Here is a 26,019-nt window from a genome sequence, read left to right as displayed (position 1 = left end):
AAGCGGAATTGTACTAGCGCTGATGAAAAGCGTACTAGTTCACGGATGGTAATCAAATAATTGCTTCCTACATATCTGAGCCTTCTTAACTCTGGTCGCTTCTTTGTCACTAATGGACGCACATATACCGTATCTTTGTCACTAATGGACGTACATATACGGTAATAAACAACGTTTTTTGTGATCGACGCGAGACTTTCAGTGCTTCACCTTCAGAGCTGCTAACTTGTGAATATCCGCGCCGAGCTCCACGATGGCATTGTCCGAGGCCACGAGTGTGCTGAGCAGATCCATGCGCTCCGAGTAGAGATCGCTCGGGAAGCCGGTGATGCAGTTTTTAGACATGTTGATGCTGCAAAGCTTGACACAGTGGCTCAGTCCGTCCGGGAGAGCTTCCAAACGGTTACAGCTCACGTTCAAAGTGGTTAGCTCGCGTAACAGCGCGATTCCATCCGGTAAAAGGACGAGGTTGTTCGCGGACAGGTCCAAAACTTTGAGGGACTTGAGGTTGCTGATGACATCCGGGATGCATGAGAGTTTATTCCTGCACAGGATGAGACTCTGAAGGTTTGTCAGGGACTGGATGTCCTCGTGGAGCTCCGTCAAACTCGGGCACTGGCTCACCTCGAGATAATTGAGCAGCGTGAGGGAATAAATTGCAGGAGGAAGCCCCCCGTATGAGGAAATTTTCGTGTTGGCTGTAGGACCTTGCAAAACCAGTTCACGTCTCTTCTCCGCTGCTGCTTTCTCCACTTCTGGCCATGTTTTCGTGTCGTCCATGTTGGCGATTCGGCTGCTGCGACCAAACGAAACAGGAAACATAAAGCTTCCGTTTAAACTTTCTGAATAAAAGCAATTATTCCGACTCGGATCCGCCCTTCGACGGGCACAAGGAGAATTCCAGTATGTAAAAATATAACGGTATTTAATTTGGATAGATAGTGAGTAAAATTATATGTGGTTTCGACACCATACCTTTACACATTGTCTTTATTCTGAAAGTTTAGCTTGAGTATCCGCTTTACACGTCTTTCGTCAATCACAAACGCAGTAAGTGTGAGACTACATTGCCCACAATGCATTGCGCTGCTTGTGCCATTGCGCATGCCCGCACAGGTTGTCGCTTGTGGTGATGAGGATGAGACGCTCGTCCGAGGTGTCAACATTACGGTGACGCAGTAAGTGTGAGACTACATTGCCCACAATGCATTGCGCTGCTTGTGCCATTGCGCATGCCCGCACAGGTTGTCGCTTGTGGTGATGAGGATGAGACGCTCGTCCGAGGTGTCAACATTACGGTGATGTTCACGGTAAGCCTAATTTGAACGCGCCAAATGATGCCTCTTTTGTCCTACCACTGGTTAAAACGTAAAGCAGTAACACTGGAAGATATAAATTAGTGTAATTAGTTTTGAGTTAGCTTAACAACGTCACAACATAGCTCAGCCATGTTGGGCTGTGGAGGAGTTGACAGTTGGTAACCCCCTCTGCGTCCGCGTGCCCATCATGTAAGTCCGCGTCGAGAAATTGTACGACTCAGCAAGTACTGTATTTCAATTTCATTACCACATTCATTACCACATTAAAACATCATCTTCTCGTACTGTATTCGGCTACGAAACAGTCGACATAATAGTAATTTCAGATCGGAAATCCATTAGCAGTGTGTAATAGTTCGTTAAAGTGCGTTGATCGCGTCTAGTACATAGTGTGTAAGTATGTGCGCCATACTTCAAAGGTTTAAATGAAACCAATATTATTAGACAAGTATTTAAGGACGATTCATGTGATATACAGTAACTTATATACAGAAAAAATGATACTTATATGATATACATGGGGCGGCCCGGTATCCAGTGGTTAGCACGTTGGCTTCACAGTGCAGAGGTACCGGGTTCGATTCCAGCTCCGGCCTCCCTGTGTGGAGTTTGCATGTTCTCCCCGGGTCTGCGTGGGTTTTCTCCGGGTGCTCCGGTTTCCTCCCACATTCCAAAAATATGCATGGCAGGCTGATTGAACACTCTAAATTGTCCCTAGGTGTGAGTGTGAGTGCGAATGGTTGTTCGTCTCTGTGTGCCCTGCGATTGGCTGGCAACCGATTCAGGGTGTCCCCCGCCTAATGCCCGAAGAGAGCTGGGATAGGCTCCAGCACCCCCCGCGACCCTTGTGAGGATCAAGCGGTTCGGAAGATGAATGAATGAATGAATGATATACATTAAGTATCATTTTTCTGTGACAAAGCTGAAGAACGTTATGACTGTTTGAAAGCAGTGAAGATGAATCGAAGCCAGCGTCTTAATTGGGGTCGGGAGTTTAGTTGTGACTTTTTTTTGTGGAATCCGAGTAGATTAAATGAGTAAAATTTAAACTTAATCTTTAACCTATTGTCAAAATCTTGATAAACGCAGAAACGGACAACAAATAACAATGATGGCAATCATTTCTAATTAATTAACTCAGTAATTCCAGTCACTAAACTAAAGCAAGAGGTAAATATTAGCATAACAAAAAAAAAAAACAAAACACAACATTTTACAAATTTGTACAGAAAGGTATGTGTGTGGATTTTATGGACCTAAATTGGCAACAATGACATGTCATCATTCACACTAAAGTTTTCGTCTCCAAATTATACAGGACATGTGTCACCTGTCTTGTTTGCCTTTGCAGGATATGGTGGAGGGATGTCCAGGAAGATAAAATTTATTGTACTAAATTCTTCCAGTCATGAGGACAACTTCAGTGCTCAGGAGCTCATTGTCCATGCACCCACTGTCAGTGGTTGGAGATCTAGCAGGTGATACATCAACATGCCACTGATTGTACAGCTTCCAATGAATGTTATCAACACTGGTTACATCAAAGGATTCCAAAAACTAAAATTAGAAAATGCCATTGATCTGCATTACATCTCTATCTGAGTTTACGGACCCGAAGATGAACAAAACAGAAAAATATTAGCATTTAGCTCCAAGCTGATTAGCTCCCAACACCGCTTACAAATGTAAAAAGAAGCTTCCTGCATTATTAAAAACTAAACTAACAAAGTCAGGTGTCGTGTTTAAAAAGGGGAAAAGAAGGCTTGCCAAAGGCAGTTGACACCTTTGTTGTCATACAGGTGAAAAAAATTAACGGCTATGTATCAACGCGCTTACTGCTTTTGCTTCTATGCTACCGCTACCTTGCGAGTGTTCGATTTCCCACTCTACAGTTACCATCACCCATGTCCTCTTGACCAGCATGGGTCAACTTTTTTTTGTGGCAGAAAAATAGAACAAAGCCTACAAAAAAGAAAAAACACTTTAGTGGACTCAATAATTGTAAATTTCCCCAGTGTGGGACAAATAAAGGATATCTTATCTTATACATTATGATGCTCACTGGTCCAAAGTTTGGCGGGGTTTTAGTTGTATATTTTGTTATTCCCGCCAGAATGATAAAGACAGTTTGATTTGATTTGACTCATGGGTCAAACTTGATGCAATTGTTCCACAGGTCATGTAGCTACCCTCAGCACATCACCCTGCAGCTGGTGGAAAGAAGTCGGGTGAAGAAGCTGCAGCTGCTGGCCCACCATTACCTGATCCCAGCTAAGGTGGAGTTCCACATAGGTGACAGTCCTCCAGATCCTTGCACATCACCGCTCATTGGCCACCTTCACAAGCTCGGGTGAGACTACCGAGGATGATTTGAAACTAATTCATTTCAAAATTGTCCATTAACATGTTTGACATCACAAAATCAACACAATTTTGATGCAACTCTTGATTCTCCGCAGCTACGTGTCTCTGTCAGACAACGAGAAGACTGGCTTTAGAGCTCGGGAACTGAAGTCAGTCCATTTAGATGCCGTCGGAAGATACCTGAGGATAACGTTTCACAGGAATCATGCTAACCGTCACAATCGCTACAATCAGGTAAAGGAAGTTATGAGAAAGATGTCATAGTCGGTCTTCCTCAGTTTGCAGAGTGAAAGTTCTGCACGCTCTTGAGATTTTGGCATTTCTATGACCAGTTCTGAAGCTGATGGTTAAAGGATAAATCATCTTTCCTTTGGTACATATTTGTAGATTACACTTTTGTTTGTGCACTGTCATAAATACACAACGTCCACTTTCAGGAAGTTAAAAGTGTACTTGATGAAAGTGTAGTCACAGTAACAAAGCCATGTCAGGGTTCATCACCCAACATGAGTATCTTGCTGTTTCTAGTTGGGTGGAAATGTGGGTATGTGAGGTAGGTATGGTGGGGTTCCGTTTTGCTTTCTCTCATCTGTGGTGTCATGCACATACAGATTAGAATGAATGCTTGTACATGCATGTGTGCGCTGGGGTAGAAATCCGTGCAGTGTGTAGGGGAAATAATTGTGCACTGAACATTGAATTCATTTTAGTTTTTCGAAGATTGGTCGTTTTTCAAAATTTCTTTTATTTATTTATTTTTTAAATTCATTTAATTTTATTTGATTATTGATACTATTGGTTGAATGGTGCTAGACCGGTTAGCATGTTCGCCTCACAGTGGGAATGTTGCGGGTCGAATCCGGCCCCGGCCTTCCACTGGAGTTTTCCAAGGCCTGCGCGAGTTTTCTCCGGGTGTTCCGGTTTCCTCCCACATTCCAAAATGTGAATACAATGAGCAATAAACCCCTCAGACATTTGTTTGGTGTTTCAGGTGGCTTTGGTGGCCATTAACGTGCTGGGTGATCCCCTGGATGAGAGTGCTTTTCACACCGTTGTAAGTATCAACTGTTATTGAACCTATACTTGTTCGGCAGTGGGTGGCGCTGTTGTGCTGCATCTTATTTGCCGACATTTTCCTGGCAGCAGCATCTTTTATCAGTTCAATTTTTTTACATTTTAAAGGACATGGCTATATAAAATAAAACCATATAACACAGGGATCTTGCAGAGCCTTAAAAAGTCTTCAAAGGTATTGAATCAATGAATCTAAAAACAAGGCCTTTTGTGGCAGGAATCGAGCTTTCTAAAATCTGAAAATATGTTAACAAATGTGACCTGGATTTAATGATTATAAACAGTTTCAAATATTTGAGGAAAATTTTTTGAGGGGATTTAGTCGGGACTATCACGAATAGGGCTGGCACGCGGGTGACTGGTTATCACGCCTGCTTCACAGTGCAGTGGTGCAGGGTTTGATTCCTATTCCGTCCTTCCTGCGGGGAATTTGCATGTTCTACCCTAACTTTCGTGGGTTTTCTCCAGGTACATTGATCTCCAAAACACGCATGGCAGGTTAAGGAACACTAAATTGTCACGAGGTGTGATTGCGAGCGAATGGTTGTTTGTCTAAGTGTGCCCTGGCTGGCAACCAGTTGAGGATGTACCTCACCTACAGAAGACAGCTGGGATAGGGCCCAGGCACAGCGGTTACCAGAGTGGACAGTTTCTCATGTTATCAGACTACAGGTTATCATGATGCAGAAGTCCGTCCATTATGTCCTGTCGTAATTTTAGACTACCGTACATCTGATAATGTGAAATTGGCCTTAAATTTAATTTCCAATGGCGTTAAAAAGACCGAGATTTATGCCTTGAGCTGTCGGAACCCTGGAACATCATTGTGAGTTTTCTTTTCCTTTTTGTTTTCTTTCATTCGTTTGCTCCCGTTGATAAATTGAAGACTCAATTGTCCAGAGTTGTGATTGTTTGTCTCGATACTTTAAATGTACCCCAGTCCACGGTGTACCATGGCACTCCCGCAGCCAGCCACCCACTACCCATATGAGGAAAAACTACATAGAAAATGGATGGTTTTTGGCCCGTAGGTGTAAATTATGGACAAATATTAGTAGTAGTAGTGTCCTTATATGCAATGTATATATATGTATATATACAAAGAGAAGTTAGTACGACTACGCACTCACACAGAAGCAAGAATTTTAGTTAGTCCATGTAATCAGATAGCTCTATAGGGGTACGGAGAACACCACCTCTAAACATGCGACCCCCATGTACCCCCCTCCACTCTCGGTCTCTCTCTCTCTCTCTCTCTCTCTCTCTCTCTCTCTCAGTGGCATGTAAAGACACTAACACAAACCCGCACAGATTCCAACGAACAAGCAGTGCATTGTTTTTCTTGCTAATCTGACTAAAGTGCTCCACCAATGTAACTCAGGAATGACGGGAACGGACTTCTTGATATGTTATCCTTGATATTCTTATCATTGTGACGCACCTTTAAAAGTCACTCTTTTAAACCTTTGGTTGTTCCGGTCTGACAAGACCATTTCTTTTGCTCTAAACATAATCAAAAGCATTGTCCTACATAAATAACCATTATATCTTATGGTGCCATGTCCCTCTAATTTGCTCAGATGTAATGATCTGTACACATTGTCCCAGTCCATAATCACCATCACTGATGATTAGGGGGCATAAAGGTCCGAAATATAGCATCAAAAAATTGGGGACGGTGGCATGTTAAACAACCTTTCACCACAGGCATCTCGTGTGTTTTGCACACCAATGAGTGATGGCTTCTATAATGCAATGTGATTGTAGTGGTATAGGGTTACTTTTGACTGAAGGCCCAGGATATTAAGTCAGGCCCGGAAATAGTTGGACAGAGTTTTGATTGACCTTTGTTCGTCACCATAATAGTTTTGAAATTAACTGTAGACATTAAGGCTTAATTCAAGATTTCATATGAGTATTTTAGGGCTTGGCATTATGGCTCAATATTCATCTTACAGTTTCAGTTTGATCCTGTCATGGTAATGGAATTTATCTCAATATAAACTTAAGGGTAAAAATATTTTAAATTGGAATTTCATAAATAAATCATTCCGGAATAGGTTCTTTTTATACTTCATTAGAGAAGCAAATACGATCAAATAAACAGCAATCTCTACCTTTCAGTCAAATTCATACCTTTCTGTCTGTACCATGCACCCCTACCATTTCTTATGATAGATTTACAAGTTGACACCATCTTTGAGGAAAGATAATTTTACCTTTTATTGATTAAATATTAGGACATTTTAAAATGACAGATATGGTGGTAAGTATAATATTGACCTTATCCTTGTCATGAATTTAATAATTTAAAAACATATTCTCACTGATAATTTTGTCTTAAAAAAAGGTCCTGGGTCAGTTTTAAGTCAGTAATTGCAGAATAATAATTCACCATATTACAAAGGAATATCGTGTGTGTGTGTGTGTGTGATTTGTCCATCTGTTTACCCCCAGCCAAGCAGAGAGCAGCTGATTGAACACTACCTCAACAGCACCCAGCTGGAAGCCGCCTTGGATGCGACCCTCGCGGGGTGAGACTCGGCCATTGAACCCTGGTGTCTTTGTCCCGTGACAATAATACTTACCAACGAAGAGACGAGACGACATATAAGGCACTCACGGTCACTTGCATTTCAAGCAGGTGGTAGGCTAAGGATAGAGCACAACATTTTTCAAAATGTTTATTTTATATACAGTACCTGTATAAACATTATCTATCTATCTATCTATCTATCTATCTATCTATCTATCTATCTATCTATCTATCTATCTATCTATCTATCTATCTATCTATCTATCTATCTATCTATCTATCTATCTATCTGTCTATCTGTCTGTCTGTCTGTCTGTCTGTCTGTCTGTCTGTCTGTCTGTCTGTCTGTCTGTCTGTCTGTCTGTCTGTCTGTCTGTCTGTCTGTCTGTCTGTCTGTCTGTCTGTCTGTCTATCTATCTATCTATCTATCTATCTATCTATCTATCTATCTATCTATCTATCTATCTATCTATCTATCTATCTATCTATCTATCTATCTATCTATCTATCTATCTATCTATCTATCTATCTATCTATCTATCTATCTATCTATCTATCTATCTATCTATCTATCTATCTATCCACCCGTTTGTCTGTCTGTCCAACCGTCAGTCTGTTCAGCAGCCCACCCACCCGTATAAAGAAAGAGAGAGAGATAGGACTGTGAATCTAATCCACTGTCTAGGACCGTGTTCACAGCCACAACGGCGCAAATGACCGTTTCTAACTGCGCTCGTCTACAAAAATACCAAAAGAATGAAAATTCCACCCACATAATTGGACCGCGCTTTTCACTAGACTTGCGCTGGGCATGAAACACCAATTTGTTCTTTTTCTTGAACCCAGAAAATATGACTCCACATCCCCCTTGGATGACCTGGCTTTCGACATGTACCAGGACCCTGAAGTGGCCTGTATCATCCGCCAGTTGGATCAAAAAAAGCAGGATATGCTTCATCAGGAGAGATTTGAGCAGGCCAAGTATCTGAAGCAGGCTATTGCCGATATTCAAAAGGTAAGCGTCAATGCTATTGTAATATATTGTGTGCCTGGAAAAATGTGGAACAAAATTTAGTAAATATGTATTAAGTAATGTTTAAACCTGTAATTGTTGTTGAGATACACATTCATATCAATTAATGCTTCATTTGCCTGCTCTTATTTTCTATCCTAGATCTGATTTTGTTATATCATTGTTATTGTCAAGTCAAGTCAAGTCTACAGTATTTATAGAGCACTTTCAAACAGCCATCACTGCATACAAAGTGCTGTACATGGAGCAATTTAACATAACAGTAACAGTAAACAGTAAGACAAATCGGTAATAAAGGCGGTAGAAAGCACCAAACAGTAAAACCGAGAACAAATCTAAATCATGCTGAGTCGAATGCCAAAGAATACAAGTGAGTTTTGAGGAGGGCTTTGAAGATGTAATAAATATAAATTACTTGCTTGTTTGTTAAAAAAAGAAATAGTAAAGCACCTTCCAAAAATAATCGCCTACAATCACAATTTGCAGGAAAAGAAGTTGCAATTACTGATACATTATTTTCCATAATTGTTAAGACCGAACCGAACCTTCAAAATAAAAAAGATATTTATTGAAAAGTACTTGTGAAACATTGCTCAGATTCCCCTTACTGACCCATTTGTATACAGTGTTGCCGTGCACACCATGAATTCTTAAAGAGCTCAACAGCTGCAGTGACTGTTAGGATTGTGTCGTTTCTTCTGTCTTCTTTCTCATCAACACAGCTTTTTGAAACCAATAGGAGCCTTACTGACCTTGCCAGCTGTACAGCTGTCAAAGCTGTTGATGGTAATCTGAACGCCAGCATACTTTATGGATGTACTTCAGGGATGCCCGACCCTTTTTTTGATGAAGATCTAGTTTACAAGCATCTCTCGCGATCGGCCCATTACCGCACGTGCACGCAAACATGTCCATATGCATGCCATGATGAGCAACAGCCATAACAGACCCTAGCATTGAGCGAAACAGAAAAATAAAGTTGATGCAAGACTGAGTTTGTCAAAAGGAAATCACTACCTCCCTTACTGGCAGGCATGCCCTTTTATGCAGAATCGTTGTAGCTCGGGTGTACATGTTTAAAATGCTACTGTTGGCGCTTCAGATTCCCATTCTATGGCAATGCCATCGGTGAATTGTAAATCAAACAAACTTCGAATGGGAATTTAAAAAAAAAGAGATATCTCAACGGCTCCGATCACCAGCTGGAATTCCCAAGACTAGCATATTTCAAAATCTTAATTTAATTATAATTTGATTTAATGGTTAAATAAATAAATTGACCGATCAATCAAGCAAGTCTGTTTGGGACACAATAGGAACTGACTACGTTTGGTTTGGAGAACTTCAAGACAAAAAAGTTCAGTTGTTGTGGAGCCATGTTTGCCTGTTTTGGCTTCCTGATGAGACTTTTACTCATTCAGGCCGGGGAGCATTTGGCAAAGCTTGATGTGGAGAAGCAGTGTGCGATGGAAAAGGAGGAATATGACCTTGCCAAGAAAAAGAAGGATGAAATGGATGCATACCGGAGGAGTGTCTACCAGCAGCTGGAGGTCCACAACCTCTTTGATATGGCAATGGTCAGTCATCAAACACAGATAGGAGCTCTCCATTCACTATGCCTTTTTTAGGGGGCGTTTTCCAAAGTCACTTCTGCTGTTTTGCGTCATCTCTAGATAACAAGTGCATCAGAATCGTGTCCATCCCAGGAGGTTCCATCACTTCTTTGTCCTTCAGCCCACCCCTTGCTCCCCACTAAGCCCTTTGACCCGAAAAGGAAAGAGAAAGCTCTTTCAAACTCTCCACAGAGCTCTCTGTTAGACTCTGACACACTTTTATCTAAATGGAGCAACCCGCCTGACTCACCTTGCACCTCGTCTGACCTTCAAAAAATGCATGTAAGTGCCACTTTATCTTTGCTGGAAAAACACACACTGTGAAAACAGAACCTCTAAGGTTGAATGCAATTCTTCATGGTCCTCCCTGGTACACTCCCTGTTTCAAATTTAAAATTTGCCCCATATAAAAACAAGTAGGATTAAAATATAAAACAAATTAAACATGAAGAGAAACATAACTTTGTGACAGATGCAGGTGGGCCCGGAAGTTTGCAAGGCAAGCCCTTGGTCACTTTGACATCAATTAAATTTGGTAGCAGGTGGCAGTGCTGCTCAGAATTATTTTTTTTAATCTCCACTTTAACTATGCATGGCATTAAAGAAAAAAAAACAGAGGCATTTTGCATATATGAGTATGACTAGCACTATTACTAAAGTAAGAAACACATGGTAACTAATCCCTTTGTCACCGTGATGTCATTTTCAGGCGCCAGACTGTGTCATTACAGGGCAAAATGGCCAACCCTGTGGTGGATAAGCACAGGTGGATTTTTCTCCCACAAATGCAATATTAACTCATTCACTCCTAAAGATGTATTTAGATGTCTTTTCAGACTCCACACATTTAATCCCAGTTCCTCATTTTATATTGACTGTGCTTGAAAAGGGTCTGAAAGGGTCTGCAAATGGCCAGCCAATTTTCAGAAAGGGTCTGAAACGTCTTTGGGAGTAAACGAGTTAATCACAATACCATATTTCGGCTATTGGGAGTCGCAAAGAACATGTCTCGTAACGAAAATTTTTGATGACCATAAATCTACTGATGTGTGCAAGCTGTTGGCTCCCCAAGTCATGAGTCCGTGACGTGGGACGTGAATAGATCGTAAGAAACAAAGACACTCCTTGACTAATGAATAAAAAGGTGTCTGTAAACATTGTAAAACAAAAAATATCATACCCAATATTGAATCTCGTAAAAAAAAAAACGTTTCCCAAATGGCAAGAAGAGTATTATATATATATATATATATATATATTATACAATAGCACCATTTTTAACGCTCCGATCTTCTTCTGAAACAGTCGGGTAACTTCGGTGCATATCTGGGAGTCTGTTCTTTGTTTTTGAAAGCTCACGTGATCACACCAGATTTCTGCTCAGGATGACACCACACACACACAATCCATTTAAAACTGCCTGATCTTTTATCTTCGTCTCTCTCGGATACTGTAAATATCTTGTAAGCTTTGAAAAATCCTTGTGTGTGTGTACCAGGCTTTTGGAGGTGTGCAGGTAGATTGTGGGATTCTTTTTACGTTTTCCTCCCTGCCTCCTGAGATCAGCCCATCTGCAGGTTTAAGTTTCTCTATTTAATTAAAAGTCTGCAACAGGTGACTGACTCTGGCAGCTGCCATTGTAGCTTTAAGACCGATCTTTGAGTCGGGTTTGAGGCAGCCCATTGCCAATTGGCCCTGGAGGCAGAGCGCAACAGGATTTACTGGATGGTGCAGAGTGCAGGGCGATTACGGAAAAAGTGTCAATTATGATTCTTTGGATTGATATTGAAATCACAATTATATATATTAAAAAATTATTAATTGATTTGAAAATGTTTTTATTCAATTAACAAAAGTCAACCACTTTTCATTGCAGAATTCCTCCCACACATAGTTTTTGTCTCAGCAACTGCCGAAAAAAAATAGATGTCTTTTTTCCTTGAAAAAAATGTACATATTTTACTGTGTAGTTCTGTTAAGACCAAATCGCAGCAAGTATAAGAAATACACACAAGATCACAATATTTGCTACTATAGTATATGTCAACAGATTTCTCTCGTTAGTTTAGCAGTGTGCCTTATGGCGAGAGGCACCTGCCAGCCCTGCTGAAAAAGGACCAGCCAGGAGAGGCCATAGAGAGCCCTGCAATGGAGCACTCTGTCCTACTTGACTCCCAAAGTAGTCTTCTTAGCCCTGAGGTGGGCGCAGAACCAGAGCCCTTATCAGAAAAGGCTCAGAGAGAGGCTGGCCATGCAATAGAGGTCTATGGAGAGAGTCTGGTAAGAAACAGAAAAGCAGAAAAACTTTAGTCACCGCTAAGTGATTGAATAGGAAATACATCTCCATTGTGTCTATGTTGGGCATCTAATCATTTTCTTTCCTTGACTACTCTTTTCCAGATCGCAAGGGCATATTCTAAATCCTGGTCGAATAGAGAGGATGCACTCCTGGCTGTGCACAAGAAGCTCTCGGAGGTACCCTCCACGACAACCAAAGAGGAGCTGAGGAACATGATTAGAGCTGCAGTCTTCTTGGTCAAGAGGGCCCTCCCGGAGAAAGTTTCCTCTGTAACTCTTTTTCTTCCTTGTTATTGTCAGCATAAGTTCTCTAGAACCCTGTTTCAAGTAGAACTTATGCTCCTGGTTTTGAAGCATAATCTCTCGCACACAACGTGAACAGTTTTTTTTCCCCTGTATCAACCTCCTCTCCCAGAGCTTGCGTCCTCCATGAAAAATGCCATCACAAAGATAGCGTTCTCACATCTCTCTCTGGTAGAAAGCTGCAATAATTCAAAATGTTATTATGTAACTTGAACCGCCATGTACATAACTACATTCATACATTCTGTACATTCTCCATAACATAAATAGAGGTAATAGTTAAGTCAGCTTTGTCGGATTGTTTATGAGATCACTTCACTGCAGCCAGTGTTTGTAAAGGTTTAGTTAGTTTGATGTATCCAGCTAAGGCAGTTGAAAAAAGATTCTCATTTGCAATGCCAAGCTGGTTTCAGACAACAGAGTAAAAAAGGAGAATACATGCAAATGCCAATAAACATATCAAACTGTACAATGCTTTTATGGATAAATTGTAATACACACAAAAAAAATTGTTAACAGTATGAATAATTTGCTTATTTTGTGAGAATTAGCTGCCATTTTGGCAAAATGGCAACATTGGCATTCTGGCAAACAAATAAAACCTGCTGCAAAAGGACTGCGAGGCACTCAGTCAAAACGAGGTGAATGTCTTCTGCCTCAACTCAGGTTTTCCAAGCCTCCTTGAAGTTGCTGTTCTTCATGTTGAGCCAGCCTATCCCAAGTCTGGGGAGAGCTGAAGTGACCCACTGTTTGGAGAACACTTGGCCCACCCTACTGGCCAGGACTGGAGACTTGACCAACCACCTCCGTGTCACTGCCACAGTTTGTATCCAGGTATTATATTACTATGACACTGCTGTAAAAACCTGCATCTTGGGTCGAAATACCAACTCTACAAATGTTTTAAAAAAGCACAATTGTTCCACCATTAAGGATAGCAAAGTTTTGTGAGGGCAAAATAGATGTTGCAAGTCATAAGCAAAATTCTAAGCACCAACTACCACAGAGAGTAAAGTCCAACGACATGCACCCCAGACACTTTTGTTCCCGTGAGGCATTTACATTCATCTTTTGGTATCCTCTATTGCTTGATTGTGTTTCAAGCCTAGGATGCAACAGAACTTAGGTTGTAAAAAACATATTTTTATAACTGGCGTGAAGCCTGGCATAACATTGCGCAGAGGTTGGATGTTGGTAATATGGCTGATGGAGCAGCAAGCGGGAGGGCTGTGCCATGATGGAGATGGTCTCAGCCAACTTCAATCATGGCCAATCTCGGCAGCTGCTTTCATTCCGTTGAAATGTGGCACGCTAGTCTCGACATGGCGATGGATTGTGTTGACAGATAAATTACAATCTGCAACGGACATGACTTGACAGCGGCTTACAGTGCATTGTCTCTCTTGTTTGCCGTTTAGGAAATTGCTGTCCTGAAGGATGTTCGAGTCTTGCAGTTTGTGCCTGTTGAGCTGGTGAAGCCTTTCAAATCCAACTTCCCCACACGTCTCGCTCAAAGTAGGGCCGAACTGCTCGAAAGTCTCCTGGCGAAGCTGGGCACAGAGAACTCTGGATTCACTGTGGAGAATGTAATGATGGTAAAGGATTTCAATTGATTCGTATTGACTGATTAAATGTGTGGGGGTTCTTTTAACAGTACTCGGACAATCTTTTATCTGGCGCTTGATATACATCTAAATTCAAAATTTGATCCCCCAGCAAATTATCGTAGTACGTTAGTTCATTTGAATTGTATCTATATGATTATGATATAGCATTGTAAAGTGTAATTTATTTTTCTTCACTAGTTATCTCGACGAAATCAGATGGTTCCACTTTCTTATAAGAACATTGAATTTTCATGTCATTCAAATATTCTTTGCTGTGTGAAGGGCTATCATTTTACATTTGCATTACACCTTAAAGTTCATTTAAAAAAAAAAAAAGACTGGCCATTTCATTTTGGTCACTAAACTGGTTGCTGACTCATTTCGAGATAGTTTTGGTAAAGGAAGCTTTTCCCCAATTCACGACACCATTGCACTATTGCTGGGGTCGGCAACACGCGGCTCCAGAGCCGCATGCGGCTCTTGAGCGACATCTCGTGGCTCCCTGGAGCTTTATAAAAAATATTTGAAAATGGAAAAAGATTTTGATAGTAGGCTAATATAGCTCAAATAGATACAGATACATGTTGCAGCTCCAAAAAAGGAGAGCTGTGATGTTGTTTTTTTTAAACGTACACTTTATTTATGCTTTTAACAGTCTCAACAAACACAGACACATCTGCGTCCGACACTGCCTTCTCTCTTTTTGTTCAACTCGAGAGGCGTTCAAAGACAGCCTCCGAATAACGGAAATTAATGACACTAAGAAAAGCGAAGATAATGGCAACCAAAACAAAAAATCAAGCGAGGAAATCACAAAATAAATTCTATGGGGGCCTTTGTGAACACACAACAAAGGAATGAATAACGGGAAGCCGGTCCTCTCTGTGCTGGGGTTACCTACCTTATACAAACAGATAGTTGCCAAACTCCAGTCATTTTCATCCCCTTCGCTTCCAGCATTGACTTATTATCCATGTTTTAACTGTCCACTGTTGGCCACGATGGACTTGCCCTTTCTTTTTACTTTATGACCTCTCACCCTTTCAGCCCTCCTCCTGAATCCTTGCCACCAACTTTTTCCACACAGACGGCCTTTGTTTGCATGTTTGCACATGCTTGCTTGTTGCAACGCTTCCCAAATATACTCGGGAAACACTTCTAGTCGTGATTGAGCTGTAACGTGACTTGTAGGAAGGTCGGGGCGTGGGGGGTGTTGTTGGGTTTCTTTGGTCATGTCACATTAAACCAACTTGCAGACATGTGATAAGATCTCATCCTTGCATGTTAAATTTGCAAGTTAACTATTATCTAAAGAAATTATTCACCGTTATGGCAAAAAATCAAAAGGAAGGAACTCAGTCAATGAAACCACAAATTCTAAAACAATGTTAAGTTGCAGGCACTTGCTTCTACTAAATTATAATTAATGGTGTTGTTCAGCAAAATCACTACTTTGAGAAGTGTCATTAAAACAACAAACACACCTCTCTTTAGCACAGCCCTTTCATGCGACAAATATATATCGGTCCACATGTCCATGTAGCCAGTGCTTGAATTTGATAGCCCAACAGTGTTAGGGCAGGGATGGCTGCAACATTTTTTCCTTTTACCACTACTGTTACCTGGGTGATCTGTTGAATGAAGTTCTGGAAGGACTCAGCTTTGGGGCCCACTATGTAACAAAGTATCTGAATTGGGAATGGTTGCAGGAAGGGCGGATGCGGCGCACATCTGTGTCATTGCCGAAGTGTAAACATGTCATTTACAAATACTTGTATACAGTATGAAGAAAAAAATGATTTTACAACGCATGAAATAAAGAACTGTAGCGTTCCTACTTCCTCTCTGAAAACTTTCAGACAGTAAATGTTACCCGCACACAGGCAACTGCCAGTGCCGCCGACGTGGCCAACTGTGGTCAATTTACGTAGTCTCGGCTGAGCTTCCTTTCGAAAGTGAGAGACAATTTCAGCCTTGACAGACAACCAGATTTGCTTCCGTTTACCAGACTTGTTTTCAGACCATGTGGTCAGGACTCCGCCGTGCCTCCGTGAGTTACGGCAGGAAGTACAACAATGTGTCGAGTTGATCAGTAGCACTGAGACGCAAAGGAGAGGAAACCCGTGCCGTACATTTTGTTCATAAGCAAGGTTGCGGCGGCAATTAGCTTCCCATCGCAGTTTCACAATTTTGTGGGTAAAATCTGGTAATTATAATGACGTTTGTTATAATGGTGTTCGACGTAAGTAAAATCTGCAAATGAATGATTGTTGAAATCGGGACTTTGAAATGTGAACATTGCAGGGGTATAAACGTTTGAAATGAGGCTCGACTGTGCTAGAATTTATTCTTATTCTGGTTGTCAAATAATATTAGCTAAATTGTCAGTGGGCGGCCCACTGGTCGAGTGGTTAGCGCGTCGACCTCACAGTGCAGAGGTCGTGTATTCGTTCCCGGCTCCAGCCTTCCTGTGTGGAGTTAGCTTGTTCTCCCCGTGGCTGCGTGGATTTTTATCCGGGTACTCCGGTTTCCTCCCGCATTCCAAAAACATGCATGGCAGGCTGATTGGACAGGCAAAATTGTCTTTAGGTGTGAGTGTCAGCGCAAATGATTATTCGTCTCTTTGTGCCTTGCGATTGGCTGGCAACCGGTTTAGGGTGTCCCCCGCCTACTTCCCAAATACAGCTAGGATAGGCTCCAGCACCCCCTAGTGACCCTTGTGAGGATAAAAGCGGATCGGAAAGCGAATGAATAAATTAATGAATGAACACAAATTATGATGATTTATTATTAAATGTGCTCATTAAATCAATTAATTAATCAGTTCATTTTCAGACATTGTAGGACTTATATCGTGCAAAAAGCAAAGTCGATTTAAAAAAGTGTAGTGTGGAACAACGACAGACATTTTGAGCCAGGCCTTCTCTCAGCTCAAACAGAACATTAATATACAGTACATGAAAAGACACATTAATTCACCTTCCGAACCTCTTCATCCTCACTAGGGTCGCGGGGAGTGCTGGAGCGTAACCTAGCCGTCTTCGGGCAGTAGGCGGGGGACACCCCGAAATGGTTGCCAGCCAATCGCAGGGCACACAGAGACAAACAACCATGAACGCCCATACTCACACCTAGGGACAATTTAGACTGTTCAGTCAGCCTGCCATGCATGTTTTTGGAATGTGTGAGGAAACCAGAGTACCCGGAGAAAACCCATGCAAGCACGAAGAGAACATGCAAACTCCACATAGGAAGGCCGGAGCTGAAATTGAACCCGGTACCTCTGCACTGTGAAGTCGATGTGCTAACCATTGGACTAGCGGGCCGCCCTGAAAAGACACATTTTAGAATCTTTGTTTGTTTGTTTGTTTTCGCAGTTCTGTATGGCAGCGTTGGAGCATGGTGCATCTGCTGTTCGAGAGCTGGCAGTGCGCATCATCTTATCCATGTACAAGCAGCACAGTTCAGCTGTTCTCAGCTTCTTTCCACCCCAGAATGCTGCTCGTAAAAACTTCCTTCACAAAACCTTATTCGATGGTTTTGCCAAGATCGACGGAAAGCTTGTGGAAATTCAGGCAAGACGTTCAAATTAATTTTTCCTCGTCGTTTCGATCGGGGTTTTATGTTTGCCCATTCTGAGACTGATCATCCATGAGCGGTGTCGGCGGATGCCGATCGCATGGATGAGATGGCCATTTTTAAATTTTCGAGATGATTGTGAGCACGGATGGTTGTTTGTCTGTGTGTGCCCTGTGATGGGCTGACAAGCAGTTCAGGGTGTCCCCTGCCTACTGCCCGGAGAGAACTAGGATAGGCTCCAGCACGCCCGCCACCCTCGTGAGAAGAAGCGGATTAGAAAATGGATGGGTGGTTATGCTATTAAGGGGGGAAAAAAGGAGAGGGTTAAATTCCCCTATTTCAACCCACATCAAATCTAGTTTTAGGCCCTGATCAAATAATCGGCATGCATTTAACCATTGATGGTAGACTGTCGTATAGTTTTGCTTGTATCCAAAATCCAATACTTTCTATGTACTACATAAGCCTATACAAGCATTGGCTTTATAATGGATGACTGGCATGCTGGGAGATTTTACTGTAATCCTTGTGAGTCACCCAGTGAGTAAGCGTAATTTGCGGCATCATCATCATCAGAAAGCTAACTAGCTCATCCACGTCAGTCGACACCATAGACGCCGTATAACCTTGCTGCTCCCACAGTTAACCAAGCTTCAAGATGGTAGGGCAAGGTCAGGTTACACTATTTATAATGCAAATACAGTTAAAATAAACACAGACGATGAATGATGTTGATGATTGATGTTGTCACTAATTTATCCGGCCTATTACGGGTGGTGGTCCACAGGATGGGCAGAAGGAGAAGGAGGAGATCCACTCTCTGCAAGAGCAGCTGGCTGCCTTAAAGGACTTGACAGTAGGTGGATTTGTCATAATCCCGCAATTACATCACACCATGTAAAGGCATCAAATTAACATTTATAACGCCACTTGACTCTGTAGGCCAGGAGTGTCCAAACGGGCCACTTTAATATTCATCATCCTTGAAACAGGCTAAAGTCAGTGTAGAAAGCCATTATATATTGTTTGTATTGCCCAGTTAATTTCATCAGCTTTCTGTTCAAAGTGTTCAGGAAAATATTAGATTTTTTAAAAATAAGTTTTTGCAGTGGCCAACGACCTTCTATCTCAGAGCGTAGATCCAGCTCTGCACTTAAGAGCAGCCGAATCCCATCTCCACATTCAGAACCAAAAGAAAAAACGGCAGTAGCGTGCTTTTCAGTTTCTTGAGCATTGTTAACGTGATGCCTTCATAAATCAGCCATGGAGCACAGAGTTGAAGAAACTATTTTTGCCTCAAAAATTCAATTATCTTTATTCAGCACATTGCTTTAATGATAAATTGTGTTATTCTGTTAATCATTGGTTTGTTTGGGGGGGGGGGTTGTATCTTCAAATAAAGCGACAAGTTCTACACCCTCGCTTCTCACTCTGCCCACCTTACCTTTTAACTACCTTGTGGACCATGTCAAATGTCACTTTCAGGATCATTTTTAGTCATATGGCAGGCCGCTGAAATTTTCATGGCGGGCCGCAAATGGCCCTCGGGTCGTAGTTTGGGCATCTTAAAACGGCTCTTTTATAAAAGTATAGCTTATGTACTGTAAAATCAGGTCAATCAATTTGAATATTTATCTCATCTTCCTTTGGATTGTGACCATCCATTCACCTGTGGGGTGTCTTTCGTTCAAGGAGAGTGACTGTAAAAGTACCAAAGGACAAACGGCCAAGAAAGAAGTTCCTAAAGTTGAGAGGGGATCTCAAAAGACTGGTAAACAAAGTATGTGGCGTAAAATACAGTTCTGTTTCGTTTCATGCCTTTCAACTGCTTGTTCTTCCACCCCATGGCTTGGTTTAGAAAAGTGTTAATGGCTGCAAACATGACCTGTACACTTTGGATTGCTTTTACAACTTCCTGCAATCCACTACATCTTTATTTCGAGAGCGCTCTCATGACAGCTGCAGGGCTAACGAAGCGCTTTACAGAACATTAAACATAATAACAGTGAAACAATAGGAATATACACCATAAAAGGATTTGTTAAGGTCATCATTGCTACCATTTGGCCATTAATGTGTATCTCTTTTACGTCAATTTGGGGTTTTTTTGTCTCCCCGGCAACATTAGAAACTGACCTTCACCCCTCAGCACCCAAAAAAAAAGTCATTGAACTTTATAGACGTATAAACCATGAATCACGTCAACTATTTGATTTTGAGAATGATCAACTTAGCTTTATTGATCAAGCAGTTAAAAAGCAAGGGCTGCAACAAAATGTTGTGCATCAATAAAAATCTAACATGCAACACAATAAAAAATGCCAACCAATTCATTCATTCATTATTAATTCTTACTTGAAACCTACAACATATATTGATTGAGCGCAAAATATACAAACATTTTACATCGTTTGCATGTTCACCTATCTTGAAGGCGCAAAGAGCTTGAAGTTGTGCTATTCAGTTGTAAGTGACAGGCGTCATCTTCTTGATTTACAGCAGTTCCGAAATTGTCACAGAACAAATCACCCCCCACAGTAGAGGTCCAGCAATCTATCGCATACCTGGATAAGTAAGTGACTTAGATTTCGCCAATAGCCTGTTCAGCTGACCACGACAGTGCAGGATTTATTCCAAATTTGTGTGTGTCATAATCTAATACTTCAGTTCACTTGTTTTTTCTTTCCAGCTTGTGTATATTCTGCGGTGAAACTGATGATTCTTTCACCGAAGATGGATTGGATCTTCACTACTGGAAACACTGCCCCATGCTGCGGCGCTGTGATGAATGCAGACAGGTAAACTGCCACGTGAACAAAGAGTCGTCACTCTTTTAATGGCTGCTTGTTGTTTTCACAGGTAGTGGAAATCTCCAGCTTCACGGAGCACCTACTAAACGAATGTGAAAGTAGGTCCAAATTCAGCCAGTGTCTGCGCTGCTCGGAGGCAGTGGCCACTGAAGAGCTGACCCGACACGTCCAGGGTACCACTTGCAAACGTGAGCCTCCCTTGGAAGTTTTGGATGACTGGTGGGATTGTGTTTTTTGTAATATCGAAGCATCCAAGCCTTCAGTGAAAAATAGGGTTCTGCATTTCATTCTTCCTTCTATTTTCTAAACTGGGCATCCTCAATAAGGTCGTGGGTGAGCTGGAGCCCAATGCAAGCTCACTTTGGGGCGAGAGGCACGGCACACAATGGACTGGTTGCCAAATCATTACAGGGCACCAGAGAAAAACGACATTTTGGCTCAAAGAATTACACAGGTTAGAACAGGCAGTGGTTCCTCTGTGACATAAACAGAAAAAAGACCTGATCCTCTGCCTTATTGCTTCTTACAGGCTACTCTTCTAATGTTCTTACAATTAAAAATGGACATTGGAAGACTCTGAATCTGAAACGCAAGCCATATGTCGGTATAAATAATTGACAAGTATGAGTCATGCGTTTGGGGAATGTTTGGCTTTGTTGTGCCCCCAAAAAAAGCCAATTATTCTTGACATTATTGGATTTCCATTCATGCGACCTGTTGAATTAGATGTTGAAACAAAGCTTATATTTAAAACCCGTCTTTCCTATCACATTTTCATTTCCTCTCTCGTGTTTTAGGAATTCTGTTTACCTGTAAAGTAGCTTATAGGTGTCACATTTCTGTTTCAGCCCCCATCTCAGGTAAACGCTCCAGCCATTGCCCTTTGTGTCACACCAACTTTTCACCGGGAGAAGAGGTAAGATTTTGCACGAGTGGGCCATCTAAACCAAGTGAGATGCCACCATCCCTTAAAACTTTGGTGGTGTAAAGTTTGTGTGCTTAGGTTTTAAGAGTAATGGGAAGGACTTAGCTTGGTCACCCGTAAACTTGGTTTGATGCAAATGTAAACAAAATGAATATTAGCACGGGCCTCTTACACTACGACCAATAACGTTTCACAGAACGAGGGCTTAGAATTCACACCGTTGGCATTTCCGTTTCACCATCAAACGTAAACTACTGAGTGTCAAAGTAAAAGATCAAACAGGAAGTAAAACACTGCCATTGCTGACACATTTAACCGTTTCAGCCATAGCGGTTACTACAGTGGACAGCTTATAGCGTTATGAGGTTACAGGGTGCATGAAAGAGTTGAAGACTCCACAAGAGGAGACTTCCTTGTTCCTTTCTGTACTTATTCCGCTCAAGTTGAAGTCATTGTAGTAATAAATAATAGTAATACAATGAGCTAAATCCCCACACCGTCTTTAACGGTGTTCAATAAAAGGAGCGGACATAGGAGGAAGAGAACACTTGATTTTATACAGGTAGATTGCTTGTGCAGACAACTATGGCACACATGATTGACGGTTAAACTTGGGAAATACCTCATTGTAAATCAAGACCCAAGTAGGGATGGGGTCAATCTCTCATCCGGTCACTGTGATTAAGTCTTTCCAGAGTGCTGAATCTTTTGCATGAATGACTTTTTTTTGTCTTTCCAAGTTGAACATGTACTTTGCAGTGAGTTCACTCAAAATGAACACATGACATGCCGTTTCTTCACGCAAACACACCCTTAAAAATGGCTGGGGGGGGGGGGGGATTATAAAAAGTCGCACTTTGGCTGCCAGAGCCCTGAACGGATGCCATGAAAGGCCGCAGTGTTGTCGAAGGAAGGTGGGCGGCCATTCTGCCGGTGACTGGACCTACAGTTGCTCGTGACCGTCCCCGATTGAAGGCCCCCCCCCAGGAAAGGAACTGAACTCACTGAGCTACTTTTGTACCTGTTGCAGGCCTGGAAGGCTCACCTCACAGGCAGTGAGGGCTGCAAACAAAACTCACGTAGGGCCACGGAGTCCCAGAGAACCAAGCCAGCACAAGGTGAAGCATTCATACCCACTTGTCCACACACCCACCAGCACAGCAGAGCACTGCACCCTGTGAAAGCACTTTAAAAAGTGCAAGTTTTCCCAATTTGACTTCGGCACTTAGTGATACAATGTACCTTGCTAGCTATTAACACGTACTGATTGAAATGCTTCAATTGTGATTGCCATTTCTCATTATGTCTTTAGAGCCACACGAGAGGCCACAGAAATGTTGAGTAATCACAGTTGTCAGTCCAGAAAAGGATACATGGCGAAGGGTTCTTGTTGTTCAACTTTACTCAACCAAAATTAACACCAGGCCATCTAGTGACTGATATTTCTGGGTGTTCAAAAGAATGTAAATTGATGAGGGGCCTGTCTGCGTGGTTTCTCGGGCCACGGTTGGTTTATCTTAGTTGTGCTCTTTCACAAATTGCTCTGGAAATGCATTGGGTTGGATTAAATTGAGTAATCTGGGCTCAACAGTGTAAACAGACGATAGTCAACCATGAAATTGATTTAATTCTCAGGGTGTACCTCAGGGAAAGGGGCGCAGGTAAGCCACCAGGATGACAACATAGTGAATAGTTGCATTTTTGTGTGTATCTTTTTTTTTAACATATTTTAACCAGAATACCCCAAAATAGGAAGAATCATCTCTTAGATGTGATATTACAGTAATCTCTCGTTTATCGCGGTTAACGGGACCAAAACCACCCGCGATAAACAAAAATCCACGACCAATTAACATATGTATTGTATAAAAAAAATTGCCCCAATTGCTTTTGTACTTATAAGCCTCCTCTATCTCTCTCTCTCTCTCTCTCTCTCAAGTCTCTCTCTTTCTCTCAGCAACACACGTACACTCACCCGGCTAGCCTATGTGTGCACACACACACACGTGCCCCATGTGGACCTTCCGCTTGAGCAGAGTGCCTCAAGCGCACACACTAGCACGCATAGTAAACAACACCTAGACACTGATTTTTTGCGGACTTTTTATGAATGTTTGAAAAAATCTGCGATGCACCGCGAAATAGCGAGGGATCACTGTATATTTTTTCCTTGCCCTCTTATGGGGTTTTGATCAGGGGATTTTGTTAGTATTTTTCAACTGTGGGCTTGTAAACCCCTTTTTTTGTGGTTATAGGCGATATCATTAATATGGCCTGTGGCAAGTATGACTTTTGCCACCAAAATGACTTAAGGGCTCGGTAGCATAAAGCAATTGTAAAGTCTGAAATGGTGAGTGTAAACGTGTCCCTGCAAAGACTTTTTTTTCATTCATTACGTCAGCACATTGTCACTGAGCTGCGGAATTATACTTGTCATTATTTAACCCAATTCCAGTGACGTTGGGATCTTGTGCAGATGGTTGTAATTTTTCACGTCGTCTTCAAGTAAAGTTTTATACAGTATTGCTGTTGATGTTTATTAGTAGTCACTGAGCCCGAAAGGTGTTTTTCTTCTTTGCCTTCAAAGCACAGGAACTCAGCCAATTCAAAATGACACCATCGTGTTTCTGCTCTTTTAATTGCTATGGTGGGGGGCTTTGTTTTGGCGATAAAACACGAGACGAGGTCTTTCATCTATGTGGTGGGGCTCTCTGTTTGCGTCCAGGTAAGGCTGTCACTAGAACAAAGTTCACACACACCTGGTCGATGGGAACCCGAGGGAGAGCCAGGCCTTTTGGAAGAGGCAGTCGGATCCCCTCTCTGGCACCGCTGGCTCGAGGACGTACACCTGGGAAGCGTTGATCGTTGACGAAGATTCTCCTCCTTGCTGTAGAGCAGGGGTGTCTAACTCATTTTTTGTCGTGGGACATTTTGGAGTTACGCTTTCCTTGTGAGGGGCTGTGCAAAATCTCAACGCTATTTATTACCCATGCCATTTGACATTTTGGTACAGATTTTCAGCAAGAATCATGACATGATTTGTTCCTACGGGCCACATAAAATGACGTGGGGGGCCGGATCTGGCCCCCAGGGCCTTGACTTTGACACCTGTGCTGTAGAGGATCCAACAGTGTCATTCATGATGTTGCGGTCCTGCTTTTCACGAAAGAGGCACTTTTGGAGAAGTCCATATAGGTTTTATGCCATATACAGTAATTTGATGACTTACCGGTTTGTCTCATTTGACAATATCATTTAATAATGACTCACAAAATTCAGTTTCAGAATAATTACTCAATTAAAATGGAGCAGGTACAAGACAACCTTGCACTGGTGGTGAGTTGAGCGAGGTTGCACGGCTGAAGTGTGGCATATGGCTAATAGAACCAGCCGTGTCTGGCGTACACCGAGATAACCTCGGATGACCTCATCAGCAGTTATTTTGTCAGACCTGACAAAGGCCTCCTACTGGAGACGCAGATGCTACTATACAGCTTTCAAAGATATACCTACCGCATGACCAGGTGGCATTCCCTGCCACAAAAAGAAATCCCTCTTTCGGGAGCACAAAGTGTTGCTGTATTAAGTGAACTGTGCAAAACAAGTTGCACCTTTTAGCAAATCTTTGCACCACTGCTAAGGCTTTTGGTTGCATCATTGTAGATGTTTTTGTCTTTGTTTAGGTCTGTGTGTACTCTCGGGTCCATAAATATGGAGGTTCCTCTTTTTGGCTCTAACCACCATCGCAACGGATTTGGAACGAAACAAACAAGCTGCGCTTTTACTGCCGACTTTCATTTTTGATTTGAGGGTATTTACAGCAAAATCGGTTGAGCGTTGTTGGAAAATTGTATGTATCGGGAAACGGAAGATTGTATGTATCGCGAAGAGCATTTCCCTTCAGTTTTGTTTTTGGCAGGTGGAATGGATGCTTAGTCAGATTCAGGTCAGATGATTGACTGACTTTGCATGACATTCCACTTTGCATTCAAAAACTCTTTGGTTGCTTTTGTAATATGCTCCGGGGCATTGTCCATCTACACTGTGGAGTGCCGCTCAATGAGTTCCGAAGCATTTGTCTGAATATGAGTACGTCATGCATGAAACACTTCAGAATTCCTCCAGCTCATTTTGTCAGACAGGTTACATCATCAATCACTCCAAAGGAACCCGTTCCGCTGGCAGTCATACGTGCCCACCTGGACATGCAATAGCGGAGCAGCTAATTGTCCCATGACTGTACTTTCGGTCCCTTCAAAAAGTGTGTGGCATATACAAACTGTTGCCATTGCTACTCTGTTCACCTGATTTGGATGTAAATACCCTCTGATTAAAGCGGAAAGTCTGCCGTTAAGAGTTTTTAGCATTTCAAATCAATTTTCATGTTGTTTCGAGCTAAAAAGATGAAGATATTTTGTCCCATGTTACCAACATTTACGGACCTGACTATGTAATAATTGTAACGTAGGTTTTTTACCATGTACATCATTTTGACAATGATTTTTTTTTTTGCAACGGTATCTGCGTTTAATTAAATAAACATGAATTTATAACACCG

The 26,019-nt window shown here is 41.9% G+C and overlaps 2 protein-coding genes and 1 long non-coding RNA gene across 5 annotated transcripts in view; 1 reads left to right on the top strand and 2 right to left on the bottom strand.

Annotated features, from left to right (window-relative positions):
• Positions 1-822, bottom strand: part of lrrc47 (leucine rich repeat containing 47) — a 4,711-nt gene extending 3,889 nt beyond the window's left edge. The window contains exon 1 of the mRNA XM_052057366.1: positions 211-822. Within this exon, the coding sequence (XP_051913326.1) occupies positions 211-822 (612 nt within the window). The remainder of the gene's footprint in view (positions 1-210) is intronic.
• cep104 (centrosomal protein 104) lies at positions 755-26,019 on the top strand. Of its 3 annotated transcripts, XM_052057343.1 has the most exons (23): positions 755-903; positions 1,245-1,310; positions 2,671-2,797; positions 3,496-3,669; positions 3,779-3,917; positions 4,675-4,737; positions 7,215-7,291; positions 8,140-8,308; positions 9,748-9,903; positions 10,000-10,221; positions 12,004-12,219; positions 12,340-12,507; positions 13,207-13,374; positions 13,959-14,135; positions 17,525-17,722; positions 18,514-18,582; positions 19,419-19,506; positions 20,226-20,298; positions 20,416-20,524; positions 20,586-20,724; positions 21,385-21,452; positions 22,492-22,579; positions 24,187-26,019. In XM_052057343.1, the coding sequence occupies exons 3-23, from the start codon at positions 2,685-2,687 to the stop codon at positions 24,321-24,323; spliced, it is 2,811 nt and encodes a 936-aa protein (XP_051913303.1). In that variant the 5' UTR covers positions 755-903; positions 1,245-1,310; positions 2,671-2,684; the 3' UTR covers positions 24,324-26,019. The 3 variants fall into 3 exon arrangements, with proteins under 3 accessions (XP_051913303.1, XP_051913304.1, XP_051913305.1); XM_052057344.1 differs by lacking the exon at positions 1,245-1,310; XM_052057345.1 differs by lacking the exons at positions 755-903; positions 1,245-1,310; positions 2,671-2,797; positions 7,215-7,291 and having other exon boundaries at positions 3,517-3,669.
• LOC127595707 (uncharacterized) lies at positions 13,962-15,206 on the bottom strand. Its single transcript, XR_007961308.1, has 2 exons — positions 15,049-15,206; positions 13,962-14,115 (listed from the first exon to the last, which is right to left on the bottom strand). It is a non-coding gene; the product is annotated as an uncharacterized LOC127595707 (long non-coding RNA).

This window comes from Hippocampus zosterae, chromosome 2, assembly GCF_025434085.1.
Source record: "Hippocampus zosterae strain Florida chromosome 2, ASM2543408v3, whole genome shotgun sequence".
Classification (NCBI taxonomy): Eukaryota; Metazoa; Chordata; class Actinopteri; order Syngnathiformes; family Syngnathidae; genus Hippocampus; species Hippocampus zosterae.
This window is presented reverse-complemented; position numbering and strand designations above follow the sequence as displayed.

What these genes read in the sequence shown, in the direction of transcription:
- cep104 (XM_052057344.1), top strand. Translation starts at nt 2,685, where the DNA reads ATGTCCAGGAAGATAAAATTTATTGTACTAAATTCTTCCAGTCATGAG. An exon ending in CTGACCTTCAAAAAATGCAT is followed by an intron (nt 10,222 to 12,003) that starts GTAAGTGCCACT and finishes TTCTCTCGTTAG; the next exon opens with TTTAGCAGTGTGCCTTATGG. An exon ending in CTGCCTTAAAGGACTTGACA is followed by an intron (nt 18,583 to 19,418) that starts GTAGGTGGATTT and finishes CTTTCGTTCAAG; the next exon opens with GAGAGTGACTGTAAAAGTAC.